We start from the raw sequence: 12,392 nt of genomic DNA, 5'->3' as shown, positions 1-12,392 counted from the left end.
GCTCAGAAAGTATTTATCCCCCATCCCTATTTTCCCAAGGGCATTAAGAGGCAACCATAGTGTGGCACTGGAGTCAGTGAATCAGTTGAGTTCTGATGACAATCGAGCAGCTTTTACGGTCATTTTGTGGCATTACAAATGACAAGATTTATTCCAATGCTATGGTTGCTGGTTCAGTATCATGATCACTGGGCTGCCATAAAGTGTGGTGGCCAATCTTAGTTGTTTGGTTCTCATTGTAGAGCTCATCAATAAAGACTATTCCACAGCCAATCCACGGACTGAAGCACTGTCCCAACACTACATTTTCAAAAAGTGAAACTCATGCTGACTGAATCAAACCTACTGGGATTTGCTGCACTGCAGCAATGCTATGGGTGAACCAGGGGCTGGTTTAGCACAGGGCTAAATAGCTGGCTTTTAAAGCAGACCAAGGCAGGCCAGCTGCACGGTTCAATTCCCGTACCAGCCTTCCTGAACAGGCGCCGGAATGTGGCGACTCGGGGCTTTTCACCGGAACTTCATTTGAAGCCTACTTGTGATAATAAGCGATTTTCATTTCAATTCATTTTCATAAACTGCTGGGCTTATACTGGTTTGCTCAGTTATCCCATGAACATGCAGCAGTTTTGGTGTTGACAAAATATAAAACAAAATGAAAAGTATACTATTTCCCCCAAATCCTGAGGTTTAGCAATGCCACAAGCCACATTATCACAGTTTAAGCTATACCAGCCCTGAACCCTCATGTTGGTATTTATTACTTGTACAATTTTAAATAATTTAGGGAGTATGTTTGTAATGTCAATGGGGATAATGGTTGAAATGTGTTCTTGTTGATAAGGGGTTACGTTAGACTGATCCATTAATTGCAGTGTAATCCAGCTCCATTGCACCGCAACCTCACTGTCTCCTAAATTGTCAAGACTGATGATAACCAGCATTGGATGAGCAGAAATTTCCTTAAATTAAACATTGGGAAGACTGAAGTGGCTGTGCCTTCAGTGCCTCTGCAAACACCATTCCCTGACTGGCTCCATCCCTCTGTCTGGCAACTGTCTGGAGTCAGAAACAGACTGTTTGCAACCTTGGTATCATACTTAACACTGATATCAGCTTCGAACCACATATCTATACTATCACCAAGATACCTACTTACAACTCCGTAACATTGTTTTGCTTTGCCTCCGTCTTAGCTCACCTGCTTCCTAAATTCTGGATTTGAATGTTTCAACATGCCCTGGCCGGCCTCCCACATTCTGCTGTCTGTAAGCATGAGGTAATCCAAAGCCCTGCTGTCCATGTCCTAATTCGCACCCTCCCATTCACCCACCATCACCTGTGCTCGCTGACCTACATTGGCATTGTTAAATTCTAATCCTGGATTTCATGTCCCATCTTGGCCTTGTCCCTCCCTACCGCTATCATTTCCTCCAGCTGCACAATCCTCCAAGATGTCTTCACTCCTTTAATTCTGGCTCTTGAGCATCCCCAAATTTAACTGCTCCAGCCTTCGGCTGCCAAGGCCTGAATCCCCTCCAGAAACCTCTCCGGTTCTCTTTCCTCCTTTAATGTTCCTTAAAACCCACCTCCTTGACCAAGCTTTAATATCTGGTCTGTGCCAAATTTTGTTTTATAACACTGCTGTGAAGTGCCTTAAGTACTGTATAAGTACAAGTTATTATTGCAATTACTGCAAATTTATTAAGAAACAAATTTGTTTTCCAGCGAATTCTATGGTCAGTGCATTAATGACTGAGCTTGTACAGATTAAAGCCACGGGCTTTAATACAGTCTATGATTGAATTTTGCAAACGATCTTTTGGCAAGCAGGAAAATGGAAATGTCTGCAGGTGGCAGATAGTAAACTGCAGCAATGTTTTGCTGTCTTCGGGACATTCTTGTTCAATGCACCCCAGGATCAAACTCAGTAGGGAATTTGCTCGGGTAGCACTGATATGTATTTACACCAATTCCCTGGTGACAGGCTCCCTGTGCAGCATTCTTCCTCAATACCTAACTAGAAGCAGCGCTACGTGAATGAAATTCTCCCCCATGTGTTTCTAGCACTACTGCAAAATCACTTGCGCCTGGCCTCAACCTTGAACTGCATTATCTGAAATATAGTCACTTTCCGTTCAAACACATTACTTATAATTGTATTTAAAATACAGTATGGTAATTGAATCATGAATCTGTGCTCAGTAAACTGATCTCAAATGTAAAATTCACAAAATGGACAGCAAAATTTGTAAGAGTCTGAGCGGTGAACTTCACTGCAGGGGTTTCTATTTAGTCCACCGTTGGTTGCTAACTGGTTCCCAGGAATGCGCAGATGGCATTTATAAAGTCATGTGGTTTCTCAGCATGGACCCAATGACCAGTTCCAGGAACATGTTGGATAACAGAATTGGGAAATAGCCGCTTGATCTCAGGATAATCCTTGGAGCTTTGAAAAGAACACAAAACAATTAATTAAATGTTAATAATAAAGTACGCACTCCACGTACCAGCTGAAGTACACCACAACCTCCGCTCTATTGCATAAAACTAAAGAAATAGAGGCTAGAAGGTAATTGGTTTAATTCCAGTTTTACGATGGATTAGCACCCCCAACCGTTAGTCCAGCTGAGGTCAACTATAACTTGCTTCACTTCCTGTGATCTAGGAAAGGAGAAAATTTAACTTTCTAAATCAGTGGCAGTTGGTGACGTTATCTTGAAAGCAGGCTAATATCAAGGGGAAAGTTTGTATCATTATTTATTATTTTTAATATTATGAGAAGGAAATAGTTAAGCTCATTGTTCACTCATGTATTTCATGGAGACTAAACCAGTTTGTTGGTTTATAATTGGCCTCACTTCATTAAATACTCAACAGCCCAACTTCCAAAAAGCTAGGAGAGACATAGATGCAAGACAACACTATTCCGTACACAAGGAGGCCCTTATTGTTGCAACCTCTGGGCCTTGCTATTACATAATTAGGTACTAGCATAAAACAGACTTGTGATTGTAAAAGATGTGGGTCCACTTATGGGAGTTGCCGGTGATAAGCCCGAGAGAACATCTAGTTCAAACCCAAAATTTGTAGTATTGTTCAAATGACACATACCAAACTGATGATTTTAAAGAAATCCAAAATATGGAGTGCTGTATGTTTCTTTGCTGCATTGTGAAGTCCATTGAGTGCTGTTCTATACAAAGGCTGTATTACCAATCCAAAAGGCCTAATTCAAGCATCACTTCCCAATACACCCAAGCAAAGGCCAGTGGGTACAGGGTGTGTATCCAAGGCTGAATGCCCTCAAAAGGAGGTTGAATAGTTGGGTCATGAGCAAATTGTGTGACGTTATGGAAGTTCTTACCTGATGTAAGGAGAGTTGCCTCCACCCAGGAAGACAGTGGGGGCAGTGTAAGAAGTGTTGAATTTTGGGAAGGTCATAATATAATCCATATGGTTTGCAACGGCCTCCAGATTAACCCGCCAAACGTATTGGCCATCACGTTCCACCAGATTCGTTAAGAGAAACTGCCTGATGCGGATATCCTGTGTTAACAAAGGGCATCATACTGGTGACATCCCATTTACTCCAGCACAAGGACCATGAAGTAATATTAAAATTTATATTAAAAACACCCCACCTTTTATATCACATCCCATTTGCAATAAATTAAAACAGTCCATTTACTTTTCTAATCACTTGCTGTACCTTCAGATTAATTTTTTGTGATTCATGTACAAGGACACCCAGGTCCCTTTGTACTCTGACCCTTCAATGCCTACTCTCTACTTCCTGGTAGCTAACCTATCCTCTATCCATGCTAATATGTTACCCTCTACAACATGTGCTCTTATTTTGTGCAGTAATCTTTCATATGGTATCATGTCAAATGTTGTCCGGACATCCATGTACATCAAATCCACAGGTTTCCCTTTATCCATGTCACTTCTCATTTCCTCAAATAACTCTAACAAAGGGCAGCACGGTGGTGCAGTGGTTAGCATGGTCTGCCTCATGGCGCCGAGGTTCCAGGTTCGAACCCGGCTCTGAAATGAATGAAATGAAAATCGCTTATTGTCACAAGTAGGCTTCAATGAAGTTACTGTGAAAAGCCCCTAGTCGCCACATTCCGGCGCCTGTTCGGGGAGGCTGGTACGGGAATTGAACCGTGCTGCTGGCCTGCATTGGTCTGCTTTCACTGTCCGTGTGGAGTTTGCACATTCTCCCTGTGTCTGGGTGGGTTTTACCCCCACAACCCAAAGATGTGCAGGGTAGGTGGATTGGCCATGCTAAATTGCCCCTTAATTGGAAAAAATAATTGGGGTGCTCTAAATTTATTTACAAAAAATAAATAACTCTAACAAATCAGTCAGACTCAATTTCCCATTCCAAAACCATTCTGTTCCTGCCTTTGCCTTGTGATTATCCAAGTGCCCTGCTATTAAATCCTGAACAGATGTTAAGCTAACTGGTCTGTAGTTCCCTGCTTTCTCTCTCCCTCCTTCCTTGAATAAAGAAGTTACATTCACTATTTTCCAATCTGATGGGACGTTTCCAGAATTTAGTCTCTTTTAGAAAATTAAAACAAAACATCTGCTGTCTCAACTGCCTCTTCTTATAAGTCCCTGGGGTTGAGTCCATCAGGATCTGTGAACTTATCAGCCTCGAGTTCTAATAATTTTCTCAATACTTTTTCTCTGGTGATTTAAGTTCCTCCCTCTCTTTCAACTCTTGACTCTCAATTATTTCTGGGACGTTATTTATAACCTCTAGTGAAGACAGACGCAAAATGTATCTTCAATTCAACTGCCATTTCCTTATTTTCCATCATTAATTCCCCAGAATCTCTCTTAAGATTAATGCCCACTTTACCCACTCTTTTGCTTTTAAATTCCTGTAGGAAGTCTTACTATATGTTTTTATATTTCTAGCTTTCTCTCATACTCAAATCTCTCCCTCCTCATTATTCTTTTAGCCATTCTTTGCCGTTTTTTATATTCTAACCAATCTTCTGACCTGCCACTACTCTTTGTGGAATTGTATGCTTTTTCTTTCCTTTTTTATATTCTTTAACATGTTCGGATCCCGGGTGAGAACCCAACTATTTGCAATTTGTAAAACTGAGGAAAGGTGTGATAATACTGCCCAACAGGTATCTTTTACGTTAAAACAAACTTTAATGTAAACACAGAATTAACCACATTAGCAATAAAGAAATAGCTTTACAGATAAGTTACAACAGTTCAGAAGTAGAAGGAAAAACTTTAACTTACCCCCTACCACTATATATGCCAATTAAGCAAACCAATATAGGTCAAACACCACATATAAATAACAATCAGGTTTACTTGCTTTACTCTGTACATAGCCCTTGGAGAGAACCTTTCAAGAGAAAACTGAAAGACAGCTCTTGGCAAACTAAAATGCAATTACATCATCTATACCCAAAGCATGAGGCATTCTTCGGTCTGCTCCCACAAGATGTCCCATGAGCTGGTTAGCCAGGACTAAATATATCTTTCATATATTGTCTGCATCCCAGGGGCAGCATGGTGGAACAGTGGTTAGCACTGCTGCCTCACAATGCCAGGGACTCCGGTTCGATTCCAGCCTTGGGTGATTGTATGAAGTTTGCACTTTCTCCGCGTGTCTGCATGGGTTTCACCCCCACAACCCAAAGATGTACAGGTTAGGTGGATTGGCCACGCTAAATTGCCCCTTAATTGGAAAAAATAATAATTTTGTCCTCTAAATTTATTTAAAAAAAATAACCAACCTAATTTCACATTAGCCAGGTGTGTTTTCATATCCTCAAAATTGCCCGTATCTAAATTAAAAACACCAGTCCTAGACCCATTCTTCTCTCCCTCAAACCAAATGCGAATTTCAATCATGTTATGGTCACTAATACTGGGGTACCTTTATTATGAGGTCTGTAATTATTCCTGTCGCATTGCACATGACCAGATCTGGAATAACCTGGGGCGTGATTCTCCGACCCCCCCACCGGGTCGGAGAGTCGCCGGGGGCTGGCGTGAATCCCGCCCCCACCGTGTCCCGAATTCTCCGCCACCAGAGATTCGGCGGGGGTGGGAATCGCGCCGCGCCGGTCGGCGGGGGTGGGAATCGCGCCACGCCGGTCGGCGGGCCCACCCCCGGTGATTCTCCGGCCTGAGATGGGCCGAAGTCCCGCCACTGTCAACCCTCTCCCGCCGGCGTGGATTAAACCTCCTTTTGAACGGCGGGACAAGGCGGCGCGGGCACGCTCCGGGGTCCTGTGGGGGGGGGGGGGGCGCGGGGCGATCTGGCGCCGGGGGGTGCCCCCAAGGTGGCCTGGCCCGCGATCGGGGCTAACCGATCCGCAGGCGGGCCTGTGACGTGGGGGCACTCTTTTTCTTCCACCTTCGCCATGGTCTTCACTATGGCGGAGGCGGAAGAGACCCCCTCCCCTGCGCAGGGATGACGTCAGCAGCCGCTGGCACTCCCGCGCATGCGTCGCCCGGCGAAGACCTTTCGCCGCCGGCTGGCGTGGCGCCAAAGGCCTTTCCCGCCAGCCGGCGGAGCGGAAACCACTCTGGTGCAGGCCTAGCCCCTCAAGGTGAGGGCTTGGCCCTGAAAGGTGTGGAGACTTCCGCACTTTTGGGGCGGCCCGACGCCGGAGTGGTTCCCGCCACTCCATTACACCGGAACCCCTCCCGCCCCGCCGGGTAGGGGAGAATCCTGCCCCTGATGTCTAGGACACACTGCTTTAAGAAACTATCCTGAAAACAGTCCTGATCTCATATCTTTGGCAATCTAATTTGTCCAAGTGAGTCAGTGCAGACTCGATAGGTCTAATGGCCTCCATCTGCACTGTATGTTCTATACGTAGATTAAAATTACCCATGATTATCACAGTACTTTTTAGAAGCCCTCAGTATTTCTTCCTATACCCTATCCTACAGTGTGGTCATTGTTAGGCAGCCTATAAATTATTCCCATAAGTGACTACCGTTACTATTTATGTACTTTTATTGCCCCCCCACCTAATTTGACATTTTGATCTTCAGAACTTAGGCCATTTTTCCCTATTGAACTAACGTAATTCTTAAAGTTACTGACCATCAGCCATATGGGTGTGGAATTTCTTTTTCCCCCTGCTCGCCTAAAAGCAATCAGTTTCACTGATGCACAATTCATTAAACGGGATTCATCTAGGTACAACTTCTCTGCTCATGGGCACCCTACAAACCCTTCCCACAGTCACCCATTGTGCAAAAGCCCAGGCATGTATGCATAGGGTAGCCTATTCATCTGTGCAGAACATTCATAGCAAGATCTCATACAAGATTTACAAACTCTTGATTAACCTGTCAACCGTCACTCCCTGGGCTCACATGGAAAGGCACCAAGCACTCCCCATGGAATCTCATGCTGGCAATCACTGAGCATCAAGATAGATATATTTGGAGGCAAGAGAAGCAATATCTTAAATATTAGGAAGTCTTACATCACCAGGTTAAAGTCCAACAGGTTTGTTTCGATGTCACTAGCTTTCGGAGCGCTGCTCCTTCCTCAGGTGAATCTCCTGAGGAATTCACCTGAGGAAGGAGCAGCGCTCCGAAAGCTACTGACATCGAAACAAACCTGTTGGACTTTAACCTCGTGTTGTAAGACTTCTTACTGTGCTCACTCCAGTCCAACGCCGGCATCTCCACATCATTAAATATTAGGGACAAAGCAGTGCAAGAATAAGCCAGCAAAGGTCGAAGGGAAACACAGAAAAACAAGAATAACCTGCCACATGGCCTGGATGGATGTGACAGGGAGAGAGTAATTCCACAAAGGCTCAGTGGAAGAAGCATCGGAAGATATAACTCATCCGGCCCAGGTAAGACACACTAATGTGAGACTAACCCAACCTATGCACAGAGAATGTCGTGGCTCGAGGACAACCTACCGGAGAACCAGGAGGGAAGACAGCTCTGTGTCAACATGCACAAAAAGGAAGAACTCAAAGTTAGTCTTTATACTGAAAAAGTTAAACAGAGAACTGAACTCTCCAGAGGATACAGAGGATGCCTTGTTCTGCCTGCAGAGCATCTTTCAACCATTCCACCTTCTTCTGTTTTCACATTCAAATATTGCTTGTGTAAACTACCACAGATATGATTGACACTTTTACCTCAATGTATGGTTGGAGCTGTTGTTCAACTTGGCTTCGTGCAGCGGACCTCGCCAAATCATTATCCACTGTTACTGCCCTCATGGCAGTGATGAATTTTGGGAAAGGCGAATGCGAGGAAGTCTGACTGGGAGTGACATCCACCACGACGAGCCTTTCTATCAGTTCTGGCTAAGAGGAGGCAACAGAGCATTATCACCATTCGGTGGCTATGATAATCAAGATGACTGTATTTTATAAAGCAAGTTTAAAAGTTCTGTCTTTAATGTTTTAATGGGTAAATACACTGCCTCGTGTGGTGCTGAGCTTAATAGACCAAATGGTCTTAAAAGTCAAATGTTCAGTTTGGGCTGAGATAGTTGATCTCACCCAGAGCACAAAACGACTTGTAAACTGGCACCAGTGCCCTTGGGTTGGGTTGTTCATCAGTAATCTCGGTCATAGGTGCATGTGTAGATACGATAGATCATGGTTAGGAACATGCTTGACTATGATGCCCATGGGTAAGTAACCTGTTAACAGGCTAAACACTGGCCTAACTTCATCGGACATCCACACCTGTACTGATTAATAATAATCTTTATTTCTGTCACAAGTAGGCTTACATGAAGTTACTGTGAAAAGCCCCTAGTTGCCACACTCTGGCACCCGTTCTGGTACACAGAGGGAGAATTCAGAATGTCCAATTCACATAACAAGCACCTCTTTCGGAACTTGTGGGAGGACACCGGAGCATCCGGAGGAAACACACGCAGACATGGGGGAGAACGTGCAGACTCCGCACAGTGACCCAAGTGGGAATTGAACCTGGGTCCCTGGTGCTGTGAAGCAACAAAGCTAATCACTGTGCTATCGTGCCACCCAATTGGAATCTCCCTAATTAAAGCACTCATTTGGGCACCCAAATAACGATCCCAGTTAAACAAACTTGGCACGAATCAGAAATCAAAACCTGGGAACCTCTGTATGGCTTAGTGTGGCACCAGGCCAGTGGGCAAAATAGGATTCCCGCAATTCACCAGTTAATTGGAACCAGCTCACTTGACATATCCACTGTTTCCAATCAAACATACTCTTAGCAGTGCCGTCGTCATAGCAATCTTGCCACCCATGCTGTGCCCAATCAGAATACACTTTGGGAGCTGTAACTTGCCCAGCAAGTTCTGAAGATCAAGGCTCATTGCTTCATAGGTCATCACTGGACTGTGTTCGCTATCACCATGGTTACGGGTATCCACTGTCACCACCTACTTACACAAGAGAATACAGTCATAATTTAACTAAAAATAGATTGAATATCTAGCATTATTCAGCCTTTTATTACACAAAAGAGGCTGTAAAAGCAGTGAAAGATTAGGGTGGCGCACAAACATGTTTTGGCAAAGAAAGTAGTTGAATCTCACACTTCTCCTTTAACTCACCATCCTGCCTGTCCGTTGTGACAATGCCTTGGCAATTGAATAAAAGTTTGATTTACTGCCAAAGAGACCATGGAGGCAGATCAGGGGAGTCTCTGTATCTCTGCCATCCGTTACATCATAGGCCAGGTCCACTGGTCTAAAGGAAGCAAAAAAATGACTAGCCAGTGACGTCACAGAAAATCTCTCATAAAATTATCATAGATTCATTAATGGGAATGGTCAGTGTGAAGCACAGAGATTATCCTGCAGTGACTGTTTTTAAAGTTAGTAACCTGAAATTACCCAACATAAAGGCATCCAGTATTGGACAAACCAGCTAAAAGTCAGGCTGCACAATACAAAACTGGTATAGGGTATAGAAGTCTAGTGCATTGTAACTACAAACTGACCCTCCACATCCATCTCACTGACCAATTTCCTGCAAACCGACCCTCAAATCCATCCCACTGACCAATTCCTGGCAGATAAGCTATGAGCAGGAGTAGGCATCGTGCCTGCTATACCATGGTTGATCGGATTGTAATCTCAACTCCACATTCCCGCCTACCCGATAACCTTTCACCCCCCCCTTGCTTATCAAGAATCTAACTACACCTGCCTTAAAAATATTTAAAGATTCTGCTGCCACTACATTTTGAGCAAGGGAGTTTCAAAGACACACAACACTGAGAAAAATATTCTTCTCACCTGGGTCTTAAATGGCAACCCCTAATTTTTAAACAGTGACCCCGAGTTCTAGATTCTTCCATCAGAGGAAACATTCTCTCCACATCCACCTGTTAATACCCCCAAGGATCTTATATGTTTTAATCAGCTCGCCTCTTACTCCCCTAACTCCAGTGAATGCAAGCCAAGCCTGTAAAACCTTTCCTCATAAGACAACCCACCCATTCCAAGTATTATTTTAGTAAATCTTCTCTGAACTGCTTGCAATGCATTTACATCCTTCCTTAAATAAGGAGACCAAAATTACACACAATTTTCAGTCTCACCAATGTCCTGTACAACTGAAACATAATCTCTCTACTTTTGTGTTACATTCTCCTCGCAATAAACAATAAAATTATTTTAGCTTTCCTAATTACTCGTCGTACTAGCATGCTCACCTTTTCTGATTCATGTACGAGGACACCCAGACCCCTCTGCCCCTCCGAGCTCTGCAATCTCTCACCATTTAGATAATCAGCTTCTTTTTTATTCTTGCCAAAATAGACAATTTCACATTTTCCCACATTTGCCATCTTTGCCCACTCACTTAACCTATCTAGACTCCTTTGTAGCCTCCTTGTGTCCTCTTCACAACTTACTTATCTTTGTGTCAAAGGCAAATTCAGCAATCATCCCTTCAACCAAGTCATTTACCTAAATTGTAAACAATTGAGCCCCAACACTGATCCTTGTGTCACACCATTTATTACATCTTGCCAACCAGAAACGATCCATTTATGGCTATCCTCCCCATTTATATTTAGCTAGCAAATCTTCTATCCATACTAGATGCTACCCCTTAGAACATGAGCTTTCTTTTTCTGCAATAACCTTTGATAAGGCACCTTTTCAAATGACTGCTGGAAATCTAAGTACAGTACATCCACCGGTTCCCCTTTATCCACAGCACATGTGACTTCTTCAAAGAACTCCAATTAATTGGTTAAACATGATTTTTCTTTCACAAAACCATGCTGACTCTGCCTGATTACCATGATTTTTTTCTAAGTGCCCTGCTGTAATGTCCTTAATAATAGTTTCTACCACTTTCCGAAGACAGATGGTAAGTTAACTGGCCTGTAGTTTCTGGCTTTCATCCTCCCTTCCTTTTTCAATAAAGGAGTAACATTTTTTATTTTCAAATCCAATGGAAACTTCCCCGAATCTAGGGAATTTTGGAAAACTGAAACCTTCATCTCAACTATCTTACTAGGTACTTCTTTTAAGGTTAGGATTAAGTCCATCAGGATACAGGGTCAACTCTCAGCTCCACCAATTTGTTCAACACTATTTGTGTTTATAATTTTCTTGAGATCCTCCCTCCCTTCCATTTTCTGATTTACAGTAAACTGGCCCTCCAAATCCATCCCACTGATCAACCTCATACAAAGTGATCCTCCAACTCCATCCCATTGACCAACCCTGTGCAAACTGGCCCTCCAAATCCATCCCACTGATCAACCTCATACAAAGTGATCCTCCAACTCCATCCCATTGACCAACCCTGTGCAAAATGACCTCCAAATCCATCCCACTGATCAACCTCATACAAAGTGATCCTCCAACTCCATCCCATTGACCAACCCTGTGCAAACTGGCCCTCCAAATCCATCCCACTGATCAACCTCATACAAAGTGATCCTCCAACTCCATCCCATTGACCAGCCCTGTGCAAACTGGCCCTCAAAATCCATCCCACTGACAAATCCTGCGCAAAGTGACCCTCCAAATCCATCTGACTGCCCTTTCTCACTCACCTCCCCGCTGATGACCCGCCGGCTCCTCGGAACGGGGCCGGGATCGGGAGACGCACCCCCAGCACCCCGCCCCAGCGCCAACTTCTCAACAGCATCGCGCAGCCGCAGCACTGGGCCAGCCGTAACCAGCGGTTCCCGACGCATTCTGATGATGCCACTGCCTTCAGACAGCGCCACCTGCCGCTGACATGAAGAATGTCCACCTACGCCAAGGGTGACCAACTCGTGCTGGATTGTCCCAGGCTGTAGATTTATCTCCAGTACATTGCTGTGTGCTTTTTAAAAACATTCCTTCAGACAGTTTTGTGTCTTAGTTGTAATAAATATAGGACACAAGT

General features: G+C 44.0%; 1 protein-coding gene across 1 annotated transcript; it reads right to left on the bottom strand.

Annotated features, from left to right (window-relative positions):
- Nucleotides 1–2,131: 2,131 nt before the first annotated feature.
- abhd11 (abhydrolase domain containing 11) lies at nucleotides 2,132–12,185 on the bottom strand. Its single transcript, XM_072469378.1, has 6 exons — nucleotides 12,055–12,185; nucleotides 9,590–9,725; nucleotides 9,242–9,415; nucleotides 8,169–8,339; nucleotides 3,368–3,549; nucleotides 2,132–2,449 (listed from the first exon to the last, which is right to left on the bottom strand). The coding sequence occupies exons 1-6, from the start codon at nucleotides 12,147–12,149 to the stop codon at nucleotides 2,311–2,313; spliced, it is 897 nt and encodes a 298-aa protein (XP_072325479.1). The 5' UTR covers nucleotides 12,150–12,185; the 3' UTR covers nucleotides 2,132–2,310.
- Between the last annotated feature and the right edge of the window lie 207 nt (nucleotides 12,186–12,392).

Source organism: Scyliorhinus torazame, chromosome 12 (assembly GCF_047496885.1).
Source record: "Scyliorhinus torazame isolate Kashiwa2021f chromosome 12, sScyTor2.1, whole genome shotgun sequence".
Taxonomy (NCBI): Eukaryota; Metazoa; Chordata; class Chondrichthyes; order Carcharhiniformes; family Scyliorhinidae; genus Scyliorhinus; species Scyliorhinus torazame.
This window is presented reverse-complemented; position numbering and strand designations above follow the sequence as displayed.